This window comes from Camponotus vicinus, unplaced genomic scaffold, assembly GCF_025532165.1.
Source record: "Camponotus vicinus isolate PSW18456_S1 unplaced genomic scaffold, iyCamVici1.0 SCAF_14, whole genome shotgun sequence".
Lineage (NCBI taxonomy): Eukaryota > Metazoa > Arthropoda > Insecta > Hymenoptera > Formicidae > Camponotus > Camponotus vicinus.
The window spans coordinates 13,778,302-13,802,968 of NW_028141950.1; the positions used below are offsets into that span (position 1 = coordinate 13,778,302).

At 41.6% G+C, this 24,667-nt stretch overlaps 2 protein-coding genes across 4 annotated transcripts in view; one reads left to right on the forward strand and one right to left on the reverse strand.

Annotated features, from left to right (window-relative positions):
* Positions 1 to 24,667, forward strand: part of LOC145965795 (uncharacterized) — a 407,995-nt gene that overhangs the window by 174,955 nt on the left and 208,373 nt on the right. The gene's annotated exons all lie outside the window — the stretch shown is intronic.
* Positions 2,215 to 4,808, reverse strand: LOC145965012 (uncharacterized). The gene is made up of 2 exons (XM_083088253.1): positions 3,959 to 4,808; positions 2,215 to 3,880 (listed from the first exon to the last, which is right to left on the reverse strand). The coding sequence occupies exons 1-2, from the start codon at positions 4,468 to 4,470 to the stop codon at positions 2,227 to 2,229; spliced, it is 2,166 nt and encodes a 721-aa protein (XP_082944379.1). The 5' UTR covers positions 4,471 to 4,808; the 3' UTR covers positions 2,215 to 2,226.

A 24,667-nucleotide genomic window follows, 5' to 3' on the forward strand; every position in this document is an offset into this window, starting at 1 on the left:
ATTCGCTCACTCACCTGTTTTTTTTTTTTTTTTTTTTTTTTTTTTACGAGAGAGGGGAAAATGCATTTTATGCATACCCACCGGTCGATCCAGTGAGTTATGTGGGACTCGAGTACCAAGTCGAATTACCAACTCGGTACTCCCTACCCACTAAAAACCCCTCTCTTTTCACGAATTTCCTTTGACACACTGTCCCTCTGACTTCCCGAGATCTGTTTTCACATAACGTCAAAAAGTAGTTATTATTACCTTGTTCGATGACTTTTGATGTATTGCTGTAATTGCTTGAAGGAGAAATGAATTTTCCGATAGATCGTACGTTCTCAAATTTAACGTAGATATCACGTTACAAAAGACAAGAAATCCACACTAAATTATTAACTGAAAGTTTTTCTCCTTTCATGAACTGTATTCTTGTATAAACTTTAACGTAATCACATTTATTTACTCACTCGATGAGACGAGAAATTTACTAATGACTCTCACTAATCACTATTAATCACTGTCGAATAATAACTGTTGGCGATTAAAAATCACTCGATGAAAGAAACACGCGCGGACACGTTACTACACGACGCGACGACGCGACAATGCGACGATAATTACTCGGCGACTGCAAGCAGTTTTTTGTCATGGTAGGTTGCGGTAGGTTAAGGTACTACTGGCGCAATCGAACGCAATCATGTGTTCGATTGAAGAATGCGGTAAACATAATAAACATTTAACATATTAATATTATTATTATCATGAATGTGTGTGATATCCATACATCGTATATCTATTTAAAAATTAATTAGATTAAATAAGTGTTTTTAAAATATTTATTACTTTTACTATTATCATATAAAATATTAATATTAAATATTTATTTAAGATAATAGTAAAAGTAATAAATATTTTAAAAACACTTATTTAATCTAATTAATTTTTAAATAGATATCATACGATGTATGGATATCACACACATTCATGATAATAATAATATTAATATGTTAAATGTTTATTATGTTTACCGCATTCTTCAATCGAACACATGATCGCGTTCGATAGCGCCAGTAGTACATTAACCTACCGCAACCTACCATGACAAAAAACTGCTTGCAGTCGCCGAATAATTACCGTCGCATTGTCGCGTCGTCGCGTCGTGTAGTAACGTGTCCGCGCGTTTCTTTCATCGAGTGATTTTTAATCGCCAACAGTTATTATTCGACAGTGATTAATAGTGATTAGTGATAGAGTCATTAGTAAATTTCTCGTCTCATCGAGTGAGTAAATAAATGTGATTACGTTAAAGTTTATAAAAGAATACAGTTCATGAAAGAAGAAAAACTCAGTTAATAATTTAGTGTGGATATCTTGTCTTTTGCAACGTGATATCTACGTTAAATTTGAGAACGTACGATCTATCGGAAAATTCATTTCTCCTTCAAGCAATTACAGCAATACATCAAAAGTCATCGAACAAGGTAATAATAACTATTTTTTGACGTTATGTGAAAACAGATCTCGGGAAGTCAGAGGGACAGTGTGTCAAAGGAAATTCGTGAAAAGAGAGGGGTTTTTAGTGGGTAGGGAGTACCGAGTTGGTAATTCGACTTGGTACTCGAGTCCCACATAACTCACCGGACCGACCGGTGAGTATGCATAAAATGCATTTTCCCCTCGTAAAAAAAAAAAAAAAAAACCACGGGTAAGTGAGCGAATGAGAGAGAGAGAGAGAGAGTGAGAGAGAATGTATGTATTCGCATGTATGTCCGTGCATAGTATAGCGACCAGCTGATCGCCGAAGGCGCCCCGCGTGAGCGCCCGCGTCTGACGGTGAATCACGCCACCCTTGCCTGCCTCTTGTATTCGACCCGTCATACGTTAACTACTTCCTTTAATAATTCAAAAACTATGCTTTGCACGAAATTTTGCCAAAAGAAAAATCGTCTTAGAATTCGGTCAAGATTATGTTTTTGCAAAAACATAAAGTTATTCAGAATCACCCTGTATATATATATACACATACACATACATATTATAAACATATTATACGATAAAAAAGCTGTAAGAGAAACATTGAGCGTATATCGAGATATCGAGGAGCAAGCAGCGTGTAGCGTCGCGCGTCGGCCGTCGCTTTCGTTAGTAAGAGGAAGATAGAAGACTGTATTCTGTCCTCTTCTACTATCCGAAGCTAGCCGAAGCGCCGAGCTCACACGTACGCTTACGCTCACATCCTCATTACCCCCTCCACGCCGTGTTGCATGTTGCTTGCGGCGGAGATCTGGCAGCTTTGGGCGGCTTGTCGCGCGTCGGACAGAACGGTAGATCGGCGTGGGCGTCGTGCGAGTCGATCGGATAGTCGAGATCGACCTCCAGAATGTAGTCGACGGGCGAGTCCTCCGTCACGGACATCACGTCGAGACTCGCGGTATCGTCGATCCACTCGAACCGCTCGTACGGCAACGGTTGACACATCGCCCAACCGTACAGATTGTTAATATCCAGATACATCAGATAGATCAATGGTTGCGACGAATCAAACGCGCTCATGTACTTGTTGTTCGCGCGGACGTACCTGTTCGAGCACTGGCTCAAACCGCCACGTATTCCGCGTTCCACGAACATCATCATATCGATATCGGTGAGCAGCTCGAAACGGACTCCCGTGAACTTCAGCATCGCGTCCCACGTGTATCCCGGCAACGTGAAGTAGTACGCTGGATCTAAACCGTAACTCTCCAAGCAGGCGGCGCGAAAATTTTCGAACACGTCCGCGAGTAGAAGAACGTCGGTCTTTAGATAGAGATCGCTGTACTCGCCCAACGTTTCGACGCGAAATCGCTCCCAGACGCTCGTCGCGCGCGCGTAATCGCTCTCGGACACGGTGTCACCGGTCAGCGAGCTGTAGAATGACTCGCGCGGCGGGAGACGCGTCTCCCGCAATCTCTCGACGCTGTTGACGTACTCGTACGGAAACACGCCCTTGCGCGTGAGAAGCTCGAAGTCGTCGTCGGAGAGATCGCGAAACTCGCTTCGCGCGATCGTCAGTTTGCTCTTGTCGAGATACGACGCTAGCTTCTCGAGACTGGCATCTAGAAACTTAAACGAATCCACGAATCGTAATTTTACGTATCTAGAACGCGCCGCGTCTCCGTTGCCCCGCTTCTCCTCCGCCGCCGTGTCTCGAACGGTCTTCGCGAAAGCTATGTACGATTCCTTCGTCAGCGGCAACAACTCGACGCTGCCAGGATACGCGTTAGCTACATCCTTGATAATGAAGTGCGCGTCGTAACCCGATAGATTGTGAAAGAATACGGGTATGACGTACGAATCCTTGTAATTCAAATTGCAGATGGAATGCGCCGGACCTCTGAAACGGCCGGTCAAGTGGCAGTGATCGCGCACGCGAGCGTCGTCAGCCTCGAACGGTCTCTCGCACGCGCAACAGCGCGTCGCGCTCGCGAATCTCTCCCATTCGTCCGGCGTGAGATCCGCCATCGGTATCACGGCGTCGAGAGCGGCCTTCGCGCGATGCGCCAAATCGCGCAACTCGCGCACGAACCACGCGACGCAATTCTCGCCGCGATAGAATCTGTACGTCGACGCAGCATCGTCGAAGGAGCAGCGCGTGTAATAACCTACGCTATGAACCTTGTGATGCTGAACGATCGCCGTATTCGCGGTCCTCCTCCTCTCGTCCCCGTCCTTCCTCTCCAACGCGCACTCCAGATCGGCGTACACGATGAATGGAATTCGCTCCTTCCTCGAATGATGGTCGAACGTCAGCCACTTGTCGTCCTCGCCGGGAAGAACGATCGCGCAATCGTTCAGCTTGCCGCAGTCCGCGCTGTGCGCCGATAGCTTCTCGCTCGTACGAAAGTAATGCATGCATCTGCGAAAAAAAATGCAAAATAGACGTCGCATAGATATTTCGCGTCGAACCATTTTTTCCGTACGATCGAAAACTCACCGATCGCACACGTGCGTCCTGTGTTGTCGCTTGCTCAATTGCGCGCTGACCAAACGAGACAGATTTCTGATGCAGGCGAAATGTCCTACCGCGTTACCCTCGCGCGTCGTATCGCTCAGATACAGCAGATTAACGTGTCTCTCCCTCTTTCGATCCGTCAGACGAAGAGAGACGATGCGAACTCCGCCGCCGCCGCCGTCACCCTTCCCGCGTCGTTTCTCTCCTACGGTGTATACGTTCACCGATATATCGTTCAGGCGCTCGAACCGTCCGATTCCATTTAGAGTCATAGGTAACTTCGCACCCTCCAGATTCAACACCGTGGAGTAATGCGGGTATCGCGAACTTCTATCGCTGTTCCCGTCGACGGGATACAGAGCGGCGACCACGCGAAACACGCCTCGTCGTTGGTTCGCACGTTCACCACCGCTCTCTTCGTCTGAATCTCTCGCGGCATAGGATTGTATCTGTTCACATTCACCGTTAAATCGAGTATGCGCGACAAGACCCATCCGCTGTCGCGTTCCTGAAACTCCTCCAAAGACGCTATAATATCACCGACGACGCGACTCTCGTACCACTCGCGCAGATCCGTCGTAGGTAGAAGCGGATGGTTTCTCGTGACTATAGTCTTAACAGCGATCTTATCGCCTGAAACGAATTCTCCGTTGAACGTTGTATTCACCTTAACGCTATGATATCGGCCCATAACGTCTCGCACACGACGAAGCACGGTGTCCCTGGCGTCCTCGAGAAATCGCAAGGGTTCGATGTAATCGAGATTAATCACCGCACCGGTCAACACGCGTCTCTTGAAAGCCGTATCGACCACGAGAATCCCTCGCGCGGCTCGATCTCGACACCCGCGCCCTCGCGCTCGAAACGTCGCCGTAGATCGTTCCTCGCGCCGGTCACTCGCAGGATTCGAGCGACCAGAGAGGAGATCGTCCCCGTCGCGATTCGTCGACGCGCGTCTCGGCACCTCTCGCGCAACGTCGCGAGACACTCGTCGCATCGTCTCACCCACGCGCGATAGTCCTCCGTCGTAGCGACGTCGCGCGCGCTCTCGAGCACTCGACGCTCTTCCTCGCGCATGGTAGCGTTCTCTCCTGCGGATCGCAGTCACCGTTTCTCTCTCTCCTATGGATCGCACTCGCTGTTTCTCTCTCCTCGCGGGGGTCTTATCCACATAATCTTGCCCCGCGAATCCACGGGCAATTCGAAGTCGCTCCTTCGACGCGTCCCGATTGTCCGTATCTCGCCGACGCTCAATCTCGCCGCTCTTCCGCTACACACCGCGACCGTTTCTATCCACAGCTCTTCGCGCGCCTCGAAAACCGATCGCTCGCCTCGTCGAATAGATCGCCACGCTCCACGCAGCCTTCTCCTTCAACACTCGACCGTAGCGATCGATCGGTAGATCTTCGTACTCCTCGTTCATAGTACTTCACCCTTTGAACTCGTGACCGAACAGCATTTTCTTGCGCAACGGGTACGTGCGTCCGTTGCCGCCACGATTGTAAGTGTATCGCAACGATTTGCCCTCGATATAATACGCACATTTCTCTCGCATTATTTTAAATAAAATCTCCTCTTTGGCTTTTGGGATGACAACCATAAAGTGGCACCTCCGTACTCCGGTAGATATATTTTGCAGTGATCGTACCTTTCCCTTAGACACGCCGGCCACGTTGCTTTTACGAGTTGACAATTGTAATTTATTGCTCGCGCATGTTCGCTTACGTTTGTTTGAATAATGGCTTCCTTCAGATAACTGCGGCGGTCCTGGTAATGGCGATCCAGGAAGAACTTCGTCACATTGCAAATCGGGGGATCCATTACGCGATTTTCCAGAGGATGTGATAACTTCTTCTTGAAATACTTTTGCAAGTTAATAGTACCGTTTACGTATTCCGTCTCAGGTGATACGTCGCGATGTTCCATCGCGCGCTCTCCTTCAACTCGACGTCGTTCTCTATCGGACTCTCCAACTTTTCCCTCCCAAATTTCTCGTACACTCCCAGGTCGGCGGACTCGTTCGCCGTCCTACTGTCGACGGTAGAGGCGACTTCGATGGAACTTACACCGTCGTTCATACTTCGTTTCTTCCTCAATCTCGTTGTCGAAACAAAAAAAAACGACCTACGAGTACGACGACGTCGAATAGCGACTTCGCGCAAATCGACGGTGTGTGCGCGCGCTTCGAAAAATCGTCGCATCTTTATACGTTCGTTCGAACGAGGATAAAATTCTCCAGCGCGGCCAATTCGGCGATTACGCGATTTTTTTCCTTCGGAAACGACGAATCCGTCGAAAAAAAACCGCATTCGCCCGGAATCGACGCGCGTTATCGCGCGCATTTCTTAGCGCGGCGCGTCCGAGAGGGAAAACGGAGACGGAAGCGTCGCCGCGAATCTCGTGCTCGTCTCGCTCTCGTCTAGCGCGAGCAAATCCGAGCGAGTAAATCCTAGCGAGATCTCTCTTCCTCTCTCGCGTTATCGCGTCGAGGAGAGATAAGCGACGCCTCCCGGAAAAACGCGCTTCGCCTCTCGGAGCAAATCCTCCCCGCCGTTGCCTAATCGGCGCGCTCTCCATCGATCGAGACAAAAATGAGGGATCGACGACCTTCGTCGGCGAGAGAGACGCCGCTACTCGCGACGTGCTCTCCCGATAGATCGCGCGTGTATTTATGAATAAAAGATATATTTAGGTTAAGAGCGAAATACGAGCGACGCGACGAACTAGTATCTGCCGCTCGGGACGCGACGAGTCGAAGGAAACGTCGACGGCCGTCTATCGCTTATCGCTCTCTCCTAAGAGCGCGCGACTAGAACGTCGCAGATCAACGGAAACGTTCGCGGTCGCCTATCGCGCGCGCCTAACGCGCCGTATCCAGGGACGCTCCCAACGCGTCGTATCTAAGGACGAACGCGCGCTCCATCCCTCTCTCGCTCGCGCCACCCCGTCCCTCTCGCTCGCTCTCCCGCTCGCGCCCTCTCCCCTCACCCCTCTGTCGCGCCGTCTCCCCCTCGCCCCACCCTCCGCCGCGCGCGCCCACCCCCCCGCGTGACGTCACGACCGCGCCGTTTACCCACCCGACGGCGAGCGGCTCCCCTCGCCCTACCTACCCCCCCTTCGCTTCCCCTCGGTCCGAACCCTGTCCCTCAGATATCACTCTATCTCTCTCGCTCTTACGGACCTCTCTCTCACACCAATGGAAAAAGTGTGTTAGAAACGGCCTCCCCTCCCTACTGCGCTCCGCGCCAATCATAGCACACTAAAGAGCGAAATCAAATGCGCCTACAGAATAAACTTTACCAAACCCGACAATGTAGGATCCTTGCTTGGATTCTCGTCGAATCGTATATTGCAACCTCGCAAGTGGTACGAATCGGACGAACCGGTTAATATTATAAACGTAAATATTATTCGTATAGAATGTAACGTGACTACTGGTGCGTACAGCAATGGCATGCGCGTACACACGATACATGAATTTTGACCGAGCGTACCGCCAGGATATAAGATATCGGAAACGCCGGCGCAGATCATTTATCTGCCGATCATCGTACGGAGCATTACGGATTTAACGATACGCATTGTGGATCAAAGAGGTCGATTGCTCGATTTTCGAGGAGAGGAAATTACCGTAAGATTGCATATACGACGGCGACAAACATAGTATGCTCGTGCTGAACGAAACGGAGCACGCGAGAGACAATACTTTTACGAGGGACAATACTATTACGGTATCGGGTGACAATAAGATAGCCGTTAAGAAGAAGCTGAGCACGTTGAATCGTGAATTTTTAAAATCATTGGGATTCATCGTACGAAAAGAATGATTGATATTTTGAATATCGGAGGTGAACCAGTCTTTGACGATCGCATCGTCAAGATTGAGACTCATACGTACAATCCGTACGCAAATACGACGCTTGGATACAGCGACGAGATACGAATCAACCTATACAACATCAGGATTTGTACGTTACCGTGCGAAAGCTTTCTTTACATCGAGGGAAGGTTTAATGTGCGTAAAGCGATTGACGAAATGAAGGTTGTATTGGGAAACAATTGCGCCGCATTCATGTTTGATGAGCTTCGATACGAACTCGACGGAGTAGAGATTGATCGCAACAGAAATGTTGGAATAACTTCGACGCTCAAAAATTATGTCTCTCTAACGCACCAGAAAAGTATAAACTTGAAGAACGCTGCGTGGGATTTGACGTACAACGGTGACAAAAATTATTTCAACTATTGCGTACCGCTCAACATGTTGCTGGGATTTTGCGAAGATTATAAACGCGTTGTGATTAACGCTCGTCACGAATTGATTTTGATACGTTCGCGCAACGATAATAATTGTCTATTCGGACATCCATCGTCGGAAGCTGAGATTGAATTACTCAAGATACAGTGGCGTATGCCTCATGTAATATTGAATGAGATTAATAAATTGTCGATGTTGCGAATGTTGGAAAGCGGACGATACTTGAACATGAGTTTCCGATCTTGGGATCTATATGAATTTCCTCTGCTACACAGCACGACTAAGCATTCGTGGACCGTGAAAGCTGCTTCCTAGCTAGAGAAACCACGATACGTGATCTCTGCAAACTGGTAAAAAGAATTCAGTGCCACAAGATGTTACATTGTTCGACGACTGCAAATTGACCAACGTTAAACTCTATTTAAACTCGGAATTTTATCCCTATGATGATTTAAATTTAGATTTTGAAAAAAATAGATTCGCCGTCCTATTCGACATGTACTCTCGTTTTCGCAAATCTGATTACGGATGCGATGATGACGCAACGCTATTAACCATTTCAAAGTTTCTACATTGCGGTCCTCTCGCGGTCATTGATTGCTCGCGACAAAACGAGTCTGTCAAAACTGCTACCGTGGACGTGAGAATAGAGTTTGAATGCAGGGAAAATATACCGGCGAATACTACCGCCTATTGTCTCATCTTGCACGATCAGGTTGTCGAATATAATCTATTGACCAATGTAGTCCGCAAAGTTACATAAGTCAACAAATATCCCCTCCATTGCATATGAAAAAATATAAAAGATTGAGATGTTTGACGATCGACATCAGTCTGCGATCAGATCTTGTCATCATGGCTGGGCCAACGTTTGTGGATCTACAAGGATTTATCGTTGGGAAAAATTTTGTCGTGAAGGAAGCTGCGGTTCTGAGAAAAGGATCCGTACTTTCTCATTACATTTTTACATGTCCCGAACCATGGCACATGCTCACAAAATCTGAGAGATGCCAGGTTTTATGGCTGATGAAAAATCACCATGGATTATCGTGGAATGATGGACACGTTTCATATTGGAAGTCGAAACGTTTAATTACGACGGCGGTGATGGATGCAACGGAGGAGGATGATGCGTCACCTCTCGTGTACGTTAAAGAACACGAAAAACGGCAATGGTTAGCCGATATACTGGACAATGATGCGAGAAACGATGTGATTATCGAAACTTTGGATGCAGACTATGAGGATGTAGCTTCTTTAAATAAGTTAGATGTTAAGAATACTGTGCGTTGTGAAAATCATGTAAAAAATGGCGCTTTACAAAATGTATTTAAGATTTATAATTGGTGGTTGAAACACCATGATAATGATTCTTCGAATCCATATTTATAATAAATTGATGATGCAATATATTTTTATCGTCTTTCTTATTCTCTCCATTCTTTCCATTTCCTTATCTATATACGTGGACAATATCGCCGCAAGGCGATTCGCGAACAATTCCTCATTCGCCGGGAATCTCCGCAAGGCGATTCGCGAACAATTCCTCGTTCGCCGGGAATCTTCGCAAGGCGATTCGCGAACAATTCCTAATCCGAATTTCTCCTAAATTTCAAATCTTTATTTGAAACCATTTCCGAGACATGTTAATTCAATTCATTTCCCTTCTATTTATTACTTAACTATCTCTTTATTAGTACGATCAATTTAAACTTAAGAGTAAAAATCTTTCGGAACGGGTTATTATTTTTCCTAAGTCTTACCCATCTTTTCCCAATGACAACAGTAATAGAATTAATAATAGCTAGTCTAACATCAAATCTGTAAGATATTCAACGTCAAATTATTATTAGTGCCTCGCTCCGATAAACGGCGGGCAGCGTTGCGGTGGCGGAATCGGCTGAACAGACGGTCGAGAGAGAGACAGGCTCAATCGTTACCTAAACCCACTAATGGCGATACCTTAAATAATATTAATTCTGACGCGGCCGTTAGCAGTAATAAACTCGACACTAGCACACACCCTCCTAACCCCTCTTCCTCACCCCTTATCCCGAATTATTCTCCAATCTCGTCCCCAGGGCATTCCTCGACCTCCCCCGGTACACCTGTTCCGGGCCCCGCGCCGTCGTCTGCTTCAGCCCCCAGATCTCCTACCCCGACCCCACCAGAACTTTCTCCTTCCCCAACTACACCCTCTACCCTTTTCGAACCCTCTCCTTCGCCTTCTCCCGCACCCTCCTTAGGATCTCCCTCTCCTTCCCCTATACCTGTTATCACCCTTGATTCAGACCCTCCTTCCCCTTCCACCTCCTCAGAGTTTTCTGAATTCGGCGAGGCTCTGGGAGATTTCGCGAGAGATCTTCCCGACCTTGAAGAAGATTCCCCCGACTTCGACTTCCCTCCCGATTCCCCGTCGGAACATCCTGACACCCCTGAAACTCCTGAACCTCCCCATCCTCACCCCTTAAGTTATTTCTTATCCCAGTTTCCCCTCCTCGATTTCCCCATTCCCGAAGGATCTTTCCGCGTAGGTCCCGGTCCAGTGGACCACGAGGAGTTCCTTCACTACCTGACTACTGCCCCTTCCGATGCTATAATTCCTTGGTATCTCCCTGGCTCCCACCTTCCATTAGGAGTTCCTATTCCAGCCCTGTGGAGGAAATTCCCTCCGTCCACCATCCAGTTTGACCCCTTGTCCTCTCCCCTTTAGCTTTATAATACACATGTTTAGATAGGAAATTTTAAATTAAAAAGAAACAAATTTGTAATAATCTTCAGCCAGGATTAATTACTTAAAATAGATTTCCCACTTTTTATCCTGGCTGACGTCCTCCGAACCTATGTAACACCCGCGGAAATTCCCTCACATATACAATACAACACACATAAAATTTTCAATTATATTTGTATTTTTAAAAGTTTTATATAACCCTGTAAATATGTTTCATATCTCTCAAATAATTAATTAATGAATAAATTCTAATTTATGACAAAATCTTCATTTATTTTTCTACCCGTTCTCATTCCTTGAAGTCCGAAATCGCACAGGATCCCGTCCCAAGTAAAAGAGATTCGATTCTCTTATCGAAAAGGGACCGACGAGCGTAACGGCCTAGGACACTCACAGAGTTAAAGGGACCATTCTGGTCACTGACCTGTGCCAGGCCCCTGACAGTGCGCTCGACCCGATCTGTACACACGCCCGAAAAGTGTGTCACCGGGTAAGTAGGTTGTGTCCTTCCAGATGGCCCGACCTTTCAAGGGTCTGGACGTAACATACTGAAATTTTGGGGGCTCGTCCGGGATTGAAATGTGCGATCTTGGAAACCGGAATGAGTGGGACTCGAAGTAAAGTTAATAAAGAAGAGGTAGAAGATCTTTACAAAACAGCATTAGAGCGATATAGTAAACCGAAAAACACTCGATCTATTTCTACTCCCCTACACACATCTACCCCTAAATCGACATCTAAACAAGTCCAATTTATTGAAGAAAGTTCTTCTAATTTAACTGACAATACGCTAATTGCCAATTCGGCCGAGCCGTCCTCCGACGATTCCGAACCAACCGCCGCAAACGCTAGTATAAGTAAAATAGTTGATAGCAACAATTTTGAAAATTATCCTGAAAACCCTATAATCATGGCGCAACAAAATCCTTTCGCCACACTGAAATATGCGGTTGACGCTGTCCCCTTCTTCGATGGCAGCAACATTCCGCTTAACTATTTTATTGAGGGCTGCGAAGAAGCAAAATCGATGCTTCCTAAGGAAGTCGAACCGCAGTTTACTAAAATTTTAAGAACTCGAATAGTAGGCGAAGCACGCAGAACAATTCAAGACCAAGATTTTGATAAAGTATCACAACTAACTGCCTATTTAAAACGAATTTATGGGCCGGTAAAAACTGTCTATCAACTCCAAGGAGAACTAGGATGTGTTTATCAGAAAAATGACGAGGATGTAGTTACCTACGCTAACCGCGTCAAGATCCTAGGGAAACAGATATTAGAGGCGTATAGGAGACGTGTATTTTTATACGTCCTTGGGTCACTACGATCCAGTAAGTAATTCTTGCTTCAGGATGAATCCGTCTATATCCACTACCGCTAGAGGACGCAGTAATCATCGTCAAGGTGCTGGAACTCGCCAGAGAAGGCAGGACAAACATCGCGAATTGATGAACTCTCATTTCGAAGAGAAACGTCAAGCAGCTTTTGAAATTTTCAAGAACGATTTAAACTATAAAGAATACATCAAAAGAGTGCATGATGCGATGGTTGGTCGCTTACCTAACACCACCATTGAAGAATACAGTGTAGAAGTGCGCGATAAAACTCAGGTTGTTTCTGGTTTCTGTGATGAAGATGGGAATCCAATGTGTAGTGAAACGAACGCTTTCGTGGTTTGCTACGCTGGTTCCGGATACGAACATGTTCCAGAACCAAAACTTATACCGATGTGTGATGTTATCACAGCTAGTGCCACCTGTGTGGAAACGCCAGTGCTGGACACCCAAGTGCTTGTCGCGAGTGTTGATTCTTATGAATCCATTCAGGTAAGTAGTGATAGTGTTGCGCATAACGCGCTAGTGTTAGAGGAAGAGCCCACACCTATGGACTTCACAACCAATGAAGACCTATCAGTTGTTGAGCGGAAATCTCCAGAGTACGCTCCCGACTCACCTCTACATAGTGAGGAAACATTAGTAAGTCGGTTGGAAGCGGAAAGACGCTCCAAGTGCATAGTGCGCAGTTTAGTGAGTGTGAGTGCGGTCGATCGATTGACGCCGATCACCTTGCACCCCTCCCGTTACGCTGTTATCGTGTACACCCCACATACCATCAAGGGTGCCATAGACCTCGATGACGCGATTAGTGAAATGCCACTCTTCATTAGGTACTCCCAGCGAAGAACAATACTTTCGCGATTACCATCATTTAGTCACGTTTATAGAACGTGTTCCTTGGAGGACTTACTCCTTATGAAAGAGTTAGGTTTCGCTGTTATTGCGCACGTGATGCCTGATAGGCTTGCAGAGACGCTTAACGTACAAGTACCATTGCGACGATTGTTAGAAACTGGAGTGACGACGTATGTGTCGTATGAACGCTCTCGCGAGTGATATATTGATCTGCGATGACTTGTATTGTCTTCTCAGACATCGTGGACGCTTCTAGCGATATTCCAGAGAAAGATAGAGATGTATGTGGGAGGAGATCGGACGTGTCTTTACGCCCATTTGATCAACGAGCGACAGAATCCATCCGTGGCAACGGCATTGACGCATATCCTGTGGAGAGAGCATTCACACATTTTTCAGCCTAACGAATAATTGCTAGAAAACAATATTCGCAGACTAGAAAAATATGTGAGGCGCAAGTGGCTGAATCGGGAATCGAACCCGAGTCTTTCGCTTTCCGGGCAACTGCTCTAGACCACTGAGCTATCCAGACCTCACACCTAATGCTGCTTTTTAACACAGTGATATGCGACTCCAGAGCGATGTTGATATCTCACTCGATGGATGCAATGCCGATTGCCACGGAGGATTCCTGAAAGGTCGCTCGCTGACCAAATAAGTGCCGAGGTATTCGCGTGCATGCTGGCTTCCGACTGGCCTTCCGTATGAAACGGCACCGACGAGCACAACGCCGTAGAGTGACCACATCCCCCAAGATCCCTCTAGTATATACTAAAATCCCCACTGTACCAAATAGCAGTGGCGGATGGACCCTAAGATAGGGCCGGGGCAGGCGTCCAGAACCCCGGTCCCCCGGAAATACATTGCCGGACCAAACTATCAAGACATCGTTGGAAAAAGACATGAGTAAATGTTTTATAAGGGGACTTAAGCCCGAAATCGAACAAAGAATAACGAGGGATTTAGATGTACAAGAAACGGTCGCCGATGCCTTAAGGATAGAAAGAGAACTGCGGGTAATGACAGACTTGCGACAGGGACAGAGCAGTGACTCAAATAGAACAAAAATATTACCTACTAATCGATTGCGGGAAACATGCCAAATCTGCCTCAAAGAGGGGCATGTAGCAAACAATTGTCGAAAACTCTCTCAATTTTCACTACAAAATCACCATAAATCCGATCTAGGCATAGAAATATTAATATGTCAGATTTGTAAAAAACGAGGGCACAGTGCTGACAAATGTCGGTTTCGCGATCCTCAAGCTCGACAAACGATAAACGTAATACAGGAAAAAGCTGTCACCTGTCAATTATGTTCAAAACCAGGACATAATGCAAAAACCTGTCGACAAAATATTAATGGTCAACCCAATAAAGTCTCTGTAATCTGCCAGTGGTGTGATAAGCCAGGGCATTCCGCCAATAATTGCTGGAAGAAACAAAATGAACAAAGAAACCTCGAAAATAAACCGAGAATTACTTGCCAAACTTGCGACAAATTCGGACACACCTCTAAAGAATGTCTTACTAAAATTAATCAACAAGCGACGCTTAAGGACGATTTATTCTGTCGATATTGCAAAGACTGAGGTCATCTTCTCGATGATTGTCAACTACGTATCGCGAGTAACAACCGTCGCAAGGAAAACAGTCAGGGAAACTACAAGGGCCCCTCGACGTCGGGTGTGCAGCAGGGGCCGGGCAGACCTCACACCCATCACAATCTCAAGCGGCCAAGTAGGAAGTAATAACATAAATATACAGCCTGTGACAGTAAATCTCAACAAGCAAAGCCTAGTGCCCACTGTCCGGGTTAACGTTAAAGATATGCCGACTTCCATAACTCTTATGTTAGATACAGGATCTGGACCTAATGTTATCAAAGAAAATTTCGCACCTGAGGGACTTAATATCAATTACAGAAATATATTAAAATTAAATGGTATAAACGATTATCCTGTTTACACCCTCGGTGAAATCGTACTAACTCTTTTTGAACTACCGGTCATCTTTCATATTGTATCTAACGATTTCCCAATTCCGCAATCTGGAATATTAGGCAATGAATTTTTTAAACAAACTTTTTCGAAAATAGATTATGCGGAAGAATGCCTGGTTGCATCCGAAATTAACACACCTTTCTTTACGCCGGAGATGATCGTAGTGGCTCCACGATCTGAGTCATTATTTTATGTGAGGATAAAAAATCCAGAAATAAAAGTAGGATATATACCCAGATTAAAATTAACGCACGGAATTTATCTAGGGGACACCATTGTCGAAAATACATCCGGAAAAGCGTATTTAAACATTATAAGCACCCTAGACGAAGAAACGGAAGTACAAGTTCCGATCTTGCGCTTAAAACCGTTGAATGAAGTGCTTGACGACCATGAATCTACATTGGAAGACCGAAACGACTTAGAAAAATCAGTCCGTATAGAGGAAGAAATTAAACATAAGGAATTTAACAAAAAGACTGAAGAGCTCAATTACAAGGGTGAGATGGAAATCGAAGATAAAAATAAAAATAAAAATGAAGTTAGCATCAAGGAATCTCAAAACAAAATTAATAAAGAAATAATAAATCAAGGAAAAAATGAAATCAAGAATAAGAATAAAAATAAAATAAAAATAAAAAAGAAGAAAGAAGAGGAAATTGTAAGTTGCAAAAATGGAGCGGAATTTGAACATGAAAACCATCAACATAATCCTACTATTGATGGAATACTGAATGAAAATAAAGAAGAGATATTAAACCAAAGGGAAAACAAAAAAGAAATTAAAAATAAAAACAACCATGAAGAGAAAAATAGGGAAATAAATTCAAAAATCCTAGAAGAGGCAAATTACCAGACCTCTCCAGGGGAAATTAACTCTAGGATTTCGGAGGGAAATGTCCAAACCTCGACAGAAAATCCTAGCTCCGTCAATTGTGAGGAGGGAAGTTACCAAACCTCGTTACACAATTCGACACCTTCTTATTTTAAAAAGGGGAGCAATTCTTTATCCCCGTTTGATATTGAATTCCCGGAATTTGAATTGTTTTCAAAAAATAACGATAACGAATTAGAAATTTCTCTAAAAAATCTCCTCAATAAAGTTCAAACGCTGACTCGAAAAAATAAAAAGTTAAAAATTAAAGGTCTCAAAAAACACAGACCGTCTTCAAAAATTTCCACGTCTTTGTTAAACAAATCTCAAGAGATCGTAAATAAATTTATACAAAAACGTAAATCAAAACATCAAGAAAGCCAACAAATTAATGTTGCAAATTCTAAATGTTTGGTGGTCACTGAAAGAAAAATGAAGGATCGACTCGTTGAAATAATAGAATCTCTACGATTAGAACATCTAAATGGAACGGAGAGAGACAACATAATAAAGTTAATAACGAATAGTCAGGATCGATTTCACATTCCCGGAGAAAGATTGACTGCGACATACGTATTACTACATCAAATTCCGACCACAGATGACCATCCAATAAATACCCGACAGTATCGTTTCCCACAAATACACAAAGAAGAAATAAATAGACAGGTAGAAGAATTACTAGAAGAAGGAATCGTGAAACACTCACAATCACCTTACAATACGCCTATATGGATTGTGCCAAAAAAGGAAGATTCGAAGGGTAATAAACGATGGAGAATGGTCTTAGACTTTCGCGCTTTAAATGAAAAAACTATAGGAGATGCATATCCTCTTCCGAATATCGTCGATATATTGGATCAATTAGGAGGAGCTCGTTATTTTTCAGTATGCGATTTAGCATCCGGTTTTCACCAAATAAAAATGGATTCTGTAGATAGTCATAAAACTGCATTTACAACGCCTTTTGGACATTATGAATTCGAGCGAATGCCTTTCGGTCTTAAAAACGCTCCAGCGACCTTTCAACGCCTGATGGATTTAGTGTTGACTGGATTACAAGGTGAAGAATTATTTGTTTATATGGATGATATCGTCATTTACGCGTCTTCATTGGAAGAACACGAAAGGAAATACAATGCATTAATTAAACGCCTTCGCGAAGCTAATCTGATATTACAACCTGATAAATGTGAGTTTCTGAAATCTGAAGTAACATATCTGGGACATGTAATCGGCAGAGATGGAGTAAAACCGGATCCGAAAAAATTAGAAGCAGTACAACACTTTCCAAGACCGAAAACGCCAAGAAATATTAAACAATTTTTGGGACTTGCCGGATATTATAGAAGATTTATACCAAACTTTTCTAAATTAGCGAAACCATTAACATTATTATTAAAGAATGATGTACGATTCGAGTGGACGGCCACTCAAGAGGAGTCATTCGAAACTTTAAAACAAAAATTGTGCGAAGAACCAGTATTACAATACCCAGATTTCTCTAAACCATTTGTTTTAACCACTGACGCTTCTGGCATAGCTGTGGGAGGAATCTTATCACAAGGACAAGTAAACAAAGATAGACCTTATGCCTCACGAACTTTGAAGGACAACGAATTAAAGTACGATACCTACGAAAAAGAAGCACTTGCAATCGGGCCCGTTACTAGGGTTTTAGGCGCCCTACGCTGGAGGTCACTTGTGCGCCCTTTGTAAAAAAAATCACTGCTTTTAAGAATACTCAGAACCACGACAAGGACGTAACAGGGGAAAGGTTCCACTTTTTTTCTTTTTTCTTTTTTTTCTTTTTTTCCTTTACTGTTTTTTACTTTTTATATATATTTATAATTTTTTTATTTTTTTTCTCCCCTTCTTACGAGGGGTTTTTGATATTATCAAGAACTAATAAAATATATCATATATTTCAATACGTTTTTCTTGTTGATAAAATGAGAAATGTAATTTAAAAGTGATGTTTCCTAGCCTTAACTTTTGCAAATGTTTCTACGATGTCGTTATAATCGAGATCGTTGGCCACTTCTTTTTCAATAGAAATCATTGCTAAATCAGACAAGCGTGTCTGCATCATCGTACTTCTCAAATAATTTTTGATTATTTTCAATTTTGAAAAACTTGCCTCAGCAGTTGCCACAGATATTGGCATGGTTAATAATATCCGAAATGCTACTGTTAAATTAGGAAATAGTTCCAAAAAACCATTTTCAGCTATTTTATTTAAAATATCAATGGGAGATTGTAAAGGTTTTTGCTGCATTTCTAAATATGTTACTTTATATAGATTTATTTCTTCAAACAGTTTAACAGCATTTATATCAGAACAACTTGTATTTTTGTTATAAAGCTTCGATTGCAAAGTTTTACATTCATTTAAAGTAATATCAGAAGTATTGATATCATACAGAAATTTGAAAGCGTGACTGTGAGAGTTAAGCTGATCGAATCGTTCTTCCAGAGAATTTAAAGCTACATCAATAATATAATTAAAAAATTCTACTTTAAATTTCTGTCTAGCATCTGCAATTGGTTCATCAGGACATTGATCACTAACTTGTATCCGTTTTCTTAAACGAAATCGTGACACAGGTGGAAACTCTGGAGAAACATTCATTTGAGCTGCTATATCTTTAGCATTTATTTCAATGTTAATGAAACCATTTTCACGATATTTTCTTAAAAATACAGTTACATTTTCAATCAAGTTTATACATTGTGATATATTAATTTGATGCGACTGTAAAGATTTTGAAACAATGTTAATTCTTTGTAAAATGTCAAACCAGCACAGCACGGATAATATAAACTTATAATTTGAAATTTTTTCAGCGATACTATGAGCTGTATTCTTAACAATATTATCATTTGCAGTGTTAAAAATCTCCAGAAGGCTATCGTAAATAATTGGTAAATTATAACGTAAAGCCTTTACTGCATTCAAACGCGATGACCATCGTGTAGCTGATACATTTTTGGGGGTTAAACCACAGCTGTCCGAATTGTTTAAATGTTTTTTTAAAATATCCCACCGATTTGTAGATCGAGAAAAAATGTTGAATATTTCTTGTATGATTGAAAAAAATGAAAATGATTCTGATGATGCTTCAGCTGCATCATTTACTACTAAATTTAAAGAGTGACATGCGCAGGGAACAAAAAAGGATTTTTATTTAAAATTTGTTGTTGCACTCCATTATTTTTTCCTTTCATATTTGTACCATTATCATAACCTTGACCTCTCAGATTTTGTACATCTAAATTATTTGTTGATAGGAAGTTTAAAATAGCACTTGCAATGGCTGAACCTGTTTTATTATTTTCCTTAATAAAACCAAGAAAATGTTCAGAAACTTTAAATTGATTATTTTTATATGAAACAAATCGCATCACTATCGTTAATTGCTCCTGATGAGAGATATCAGGTGTTGAATCTACAATAATCGCAAAATATTTACTTGAATTAATTGAAGAAATTATTGAATCAGAAATTAATTTCGACATAGCTGATAATAACTCATTTTGAATCATATTACTTAAATAGTGGTGTTTATTATCTTTTTTTATAAATCGATGCAAGTGTTCAGCCATGATTAAATCAAATTCAGCTATCATCTGTACAAGTTGCAAGAAATTATCATTACTTGGAGTATATAAAGTGCTAGATGTACCTCGAAAAGCTAAATTTTGCTGAGCAAGATATTTAATAATTAGAATTATTCGCTTAAGAACATTTCTCCAATGTGCTTGTTCAATATTTAAAATTTTTTCATTATGAAAGTCTACAGTGTGCTACGAGATCATTCGATTAGCGAAAAGATGCCAAGATTTAAAAGCTTCAATATGTTTTTTACCTCGCTCATGATCTTTAATGACACGATGTGCATTCGACCAATCAGAATAGCCAGAGGGACTTGAAAATTTATTTTCATTTCGTTTATATAAAGAACAACAGAAGCAAAAAACAGTATTTTTGGATTTTGAGTAAACTAACCAATTTCTGGATAATTTTTCACCGTTAGCCATTGTACGGGTATATAAACTTATTGAAAAACATCTATTGTTTGAATTCAACGAAAAGTTAAAATCCATAATTTGTTTGGGAACTCCATGATCAATTATCTGAGTCCGAAAATCTTGAGAGATTATATCTGGCCAGAGACCTGGGTCTTCAAATTGATCAATCTCAACTAATTGAGAATTATTTTCAATGTCGATATTGCTATCAATTTGAATTGAAACAGAAAAGGAAGTCGAATTTGGGAGAGCTTTGGAAAATGAAACGTCTGCGAGCGACGTTGAAGTTGAAGATATTGGGTCTGAAGAAGTAGACGTCGAAGAAAGAGTACAAGAAGATGTGCTTGCTATCGATGAATTCGATAAGTGAATTGAATCATTTGATGTAGTTTTTAAAAATTTAGCTAATGAGCCCGATAATTTTTTACCTTCTTCTTCTTTTCTCTTTCTTTCTTGACGAAATTGAAAACCAGAAGGTTTTTTATTATTCATGGTAATATACTTATGAACCAGAAAAAAGAAAATGAATAAGGAGATGGTAAAATATTAGATCGTGTTTATTTTTCCACAATAATATATGAGAAAATTATCTCAAGAAAATTCTCAATCTCATCAAATCACAATAGATGATCCGTATTCTGTCTGCACGTCTCACTGCGCTATATAATATAACGTGTAGAGTAGGCCAGCTAGTGTTTCGATCAGTGATCCAAGCCGCTAGCGGTGCTCTTAGTGGAGAGGGCTCGTAACAAGCGAGAATCGCATCCACATCGACAAACGATTCTCATTTGGTGCGTGCCCCCTCCTATAGCATCGTGGGCTACCGGCAGTCTTGTATTATCGCATCCGTGCGCCCCGCGAAAAAAAAAAAAATTTGCGTTCTTCCAAATTTTGCGCCCCTCCAAAACTTGCGCCCTACGCTGGAGCGTATGCTGCGTACTGCCTCGTAACGGCCCCGCTTGCAATAGTATATTGCGTTAAGCATTTCCGACCATACTTGTACGGAAGAAAATTCACTTTAGTTACAGATCATAAACCACTAATGTGGTTTAAAAACGCTCAAGATGCAAATATGCGGATATTAAGATGGAGACTGAAATTGGCCGAATATGATTATGAAGTAGTATACAAGGCAGGAAAAACAAGTGTAAATGCAGATGCATTATCCAGGAATCCCGCAAATATTGAAGAATTTGATTGCAAAATTATAAGAAATAAAAAACCTTTAAACCCTTTAAACAACGCACGAAGATGCACGAGTAATATCTGAATTGATAGAAGAACTCGAAGAAGACGAAGAAGAAGAAAGCGACTATTTTCATTACATCTCTCCGATAGCGAAGATAATGCAGAAATAATAACAGAAAATAATCCTGACTCGCTTCCATTTACTTTAGAATAATTAAATGAACCGGTTGAGGCACAGCTAACAGAGAAAGCATTGATACATGATCCTCCTAAACAGAACAGAATATTAACAAGAAGTCAGACAGCTAAATTCAAAAATGATTCCGAAAAAATTAATGAACGAAATGATCCTCCTGATAAAAATTATAAAACAATAAATGAATTAAGCACAGAAGAAAAAAAGAAGGAAGAAGAAGATACGGAAGAAGAAGATACGGAAGAAGATGACATTAATAAAAATCTAAAATCCAGGAAAATAAAACCCCTTATAATCAGAGATAAATTCTTAAAGAATAATATTGTCGACTCACATGAATTACTATTTTTACGAAAAGATAACATTGCATATTTTGTTGATACTGAAGGAAATCTTCTGGATGCTGGATCTACAAAATTATTTGAGCGAAACGAATTACCACATCTAAATTCTCTTGTCTTGGGTAAAGCTAACGCCATAAAATATAGGAACTACTACCACGTGGCACTGCCTGTCAGCGAAGGACAACGAGAAGGTCCTACAATAACTCTCAACCAAATCGTTACAGTATTAAACGATTTACGAAATCTACTTGAAACATTGAAATTAGAAACACTCAGCATAGCAAAGACTGATTACGTTAACAATGTCCCGTGGGATAATATCAAGATACAGCTTCGATTAATACTCCTCGACACACCCACTAAAATAATAATATGTAATGGGTTAATTAAATATCCTCCTAAAGATTTACGCCCTGTTATAATCGGCGAGACGCACTGTCCACCAGCAGGAGGACATCGTGGCGTTACTAAAACATACCATAGAATAAAAAATAATTATTATTGGGAAAATTTAAAATCCGACGTCCAAAAATATATACAACAATGTTTACAATGTCAATTAAAGAAATTAGTCCGAGTAAAAACTAAACAACCTATGATAATCACTGACACTCCAGGATCTGCCTTCGATAAAGTAGCAATGGATATCGTTGGTCCTTTACCAAAGACCGAGAGAGGCAACGAATATATATTAACGTTGCAAGATCAATTAACAAAATTTTGCATGGGAATACCATTGCCAAACCAGACATCTGAAACAATTGCAGAAGTATTCGTAGACCGTTTTATTTGCGTACTTGGATCCCCCAAGGCTATATTAACAGATCAAGGCAGAAATTTTATTAGCGACCTAATGAAGAAAATAGCTAAATTATTTAAAATTCGTAAATTCCGTACTACCGCCTTTCATCCACAATCAAACGGATCTTTAGAAAGGTCACATCACGCGCTAGGAGAATATCTTAAACAATATGCTAATGAACAAAAGCAATGGGACCGATGGATAGGACTTGCAATGTTTAATTATAACACAAACGTGCACGAAGCTACAAAACACACTCCATACGAGCTAGTATTTGGAAAAATAGCAAGAGTTCCTTCAAGTGAACTTCCAGCACCCGAAGATAGATTAGCAAATTACGGTGAATACCTGATAAACCTTGTAACACAGCTACACAACATTCAAGGGAATGCAAGAGAAAATGTAATCAGCGCCAAGCATAGATCAAAGAAATATTATGACAGAAAAATCAATCCTCAAACCTTTAAACCTGAAGATCAGGTATTTTTACTAAAGGGCCTGAAACCGGGAAAATTCGGCGATCATTACACAGGCCCTCATGAAGTTTTAGAAATTTTAAATAAAAATAATGTAAGAATAAAAATAAAAAAGAACAGCCGAATAGTACATCCAAATCGGTTGCGCATTTCTTATATTAAACCTATTAATAAATCATCAAACCATCAAGAGGATAAACAATAATGATAATAATAATATTATTAATAATAATAATAATAATAAACCCTTACAAAAAGGGGAAGGGGAAAAAGAAGAAAAGAAAAAATAAAAAAAAAGTATATATATACATATACACGTATACATGTAATATTCCTTTGTTAGGTAGCAACTAAATAATAAGTGTAATAGTCAAACAACGTAAATGAACGATAAATAGATAGGTTAATTATATCATAATATATATAAGAAAAATTTGCAGATGGATCCCAGGGGAATAGCTGCGTTAACATTCTTACTCGTGAATTTACAATTCACCCATGGAATAATAGGTTACGATTGTGGTTCAGCGTCTGCTAATCTCACCACCTTATCATTACTAAACATCGAAGAATGTGATATTCGCCAGCAAAGCGTGAATTCAAGCCGAATTTATATTCAACTACTTCAAATTAACGAATTTGACTCTGTGAAAGTAATACAATGTAAGATTGAAGTCGACCGATTAATTAAGAAATGCGGGATGTTTTCTCACACTATGGATGTCTTTAACGGCAAATATTCGTTCATATAAGAAACCACTCGTGAAGCATGCCGCCGTATGCACACTTATGGAACTTATGAATTGGCAGGAACTTACATAACTGGGTTAAAATCAAATCAAACCCTGACACGTCCTATAATATTAGCCGGTCACGTCGACTCGGAAGGATCGTGCTCCGGAGGCGCGTATTCCGACCCATATGGAACATGGGCGGACGTCATTGTACTGGGCAGTATTAAAATTACTCTCCAAGATTACATAGCCGACGTAAAAATAAATACTAACAAAGTACACCTCAGATCTGGAGTAGCGTGTGAACTCAGCGCTACAAGTTGTTTAGATATAGAAGGAGGAGATACCTTCTGGGATCCCGTACCTGCTGATACTTGCAAATTTTCTAGCTATGGCGTATTGTATGAAGGATATGCTGACAAGATAATTGACAGCATGAATCAGCAATCACAAGTAGCTTATTCGTTAACAGCACAAAACACTATATTCGCATTAACCAGCCGAGGGAAATATATTACTTGTGGATATACTCTAATTCGTACTGAACATCCAAAATTAATAATTTTTGAAGCATCACCTGGCATTGAAATCTTTAAAAAGCAATCAAAAGTATAAAATCTTGACATTTTCACATATATGAATTCTAAATTCGTGTATGTAGAAAGACATATACGTACACAAATAAGTGAATTATATAGAAATATACTTTTACAACAATGTAATCTGGAGCAACAATTATTGCAAAACGCCTTAGCCATAGCAACTCAATCGCCCGATATATTTGCATATTATTTAATGAAAGGACCAGGATATATGGCGCTGTTAGCCGGTGAGGTAATCCACATAGTAAAATGCGTA